Consider the following 837-nt stretch of genomic DNA (forward strand, 5'->3'; position numbering starts at 1 on the left):
AGGGTCAGGGGCTTCGGGGTGCCGGATGGCGGGGCAGGGGGCACTCACGGCTCCCAGGGTCCAGCTCCAGGTGGGGGCACCGAAGACATACTCTGGGGAGAGCCGGGCCCAGTCAGTGAGGTTCCGGCCCCGCCCTGCCTCCCGCCCATCCTTCCGCACCCCGGGGTGGTTTCGGTGCGGGGCCGGGGGTGCCCCTCCCAGGGCTGGCTCCCCAGCCCCTGCCCTACATGGACTTCTTGCCTGTTGTGTTGGGGTTCCCGTCGAACTCGCCGACGGCCACCGAGTACCCTGGAGACACAACGCGCACTAGTTTTCTACACTCACTGTTCTCTGGATTTGTCTGCCTAATGTGGGCAAGTCCTTCAGGATCAAACAGGTCCAGAGACCAACTGCTGACATCCTCCCACAAAACCTCCCAGATCTGCTGCCTAGCCCGAGTTCCAGGCAGCGAAGGATTCCCCGTCCCCCCAGCTCCTTTGCCTGGAATAATGCGAACAAATCCGACTTGGGCTGCGTTAACTCTCTCTGCTTAAAGCTCTTCCTGGCTCCTGCGGCCTTCAGGCCAAATCCCTGGTCTTAACTGTGGCTGCTACCCCCGGGCAGCGTTGGGGCCCCGCTCCCCTCTCACCATTGTAGTTGTCCCGGTTGAGGTCGCCCAGAGGCGCAATGGCTGAGCCAAATCGCCCATAGAGCTGGGTGCCAGTCAGGAGGAGGCTGGGGGTGCCCAGCGTGTGGGAGCCCCGCGGCTGCAGGAACAAGTACACGCGCCCCACCTCGGCCAGCTTGCGGTCAGCGCGGCTGTCCATGTACAGGGGCGCGCCCACCAGCAGGTCGTGC

At 64.4% G+C, this 837-nt stretch overlaps 1 protein-coding gene across 1 annotated transcript in view; it reads right to left on the reverse strand.

The window, feature by feature from the left end:
• Positions 1 to 837, reverse strand: part of ITGA2B (integrin, alpha 2b (platelet glycoprotein IIb of IIb/IIIa complex, antigen CD41)) — a 21,029-nt gene that overhangs the window by 11,529 nt on the left and 8,663 nt on the right. The window contains 2 exon segments of the mRNA XM_005863843.2: positions 49 to 92; positions 241 to 288. Coding sequence (XP_005863905.2) covers positions 49 to 92; positions 241 to 288 — 92 coding nt within the window.

Source organism: Myotis brandtii, unplaced genomic scaffold (assembly GCF_000412655.1).
Source record: "Myotis brandtii unplaced genomic scaffold, ASM41265v1 scaffold1814, whole genome shotgun sequence".
Lineage (NCBI taxonomy): Eukaryota > Metazoa > Chordata > Mammalia > Chiroptera > Vespertilionidae > Myotis > Myotis brandtii.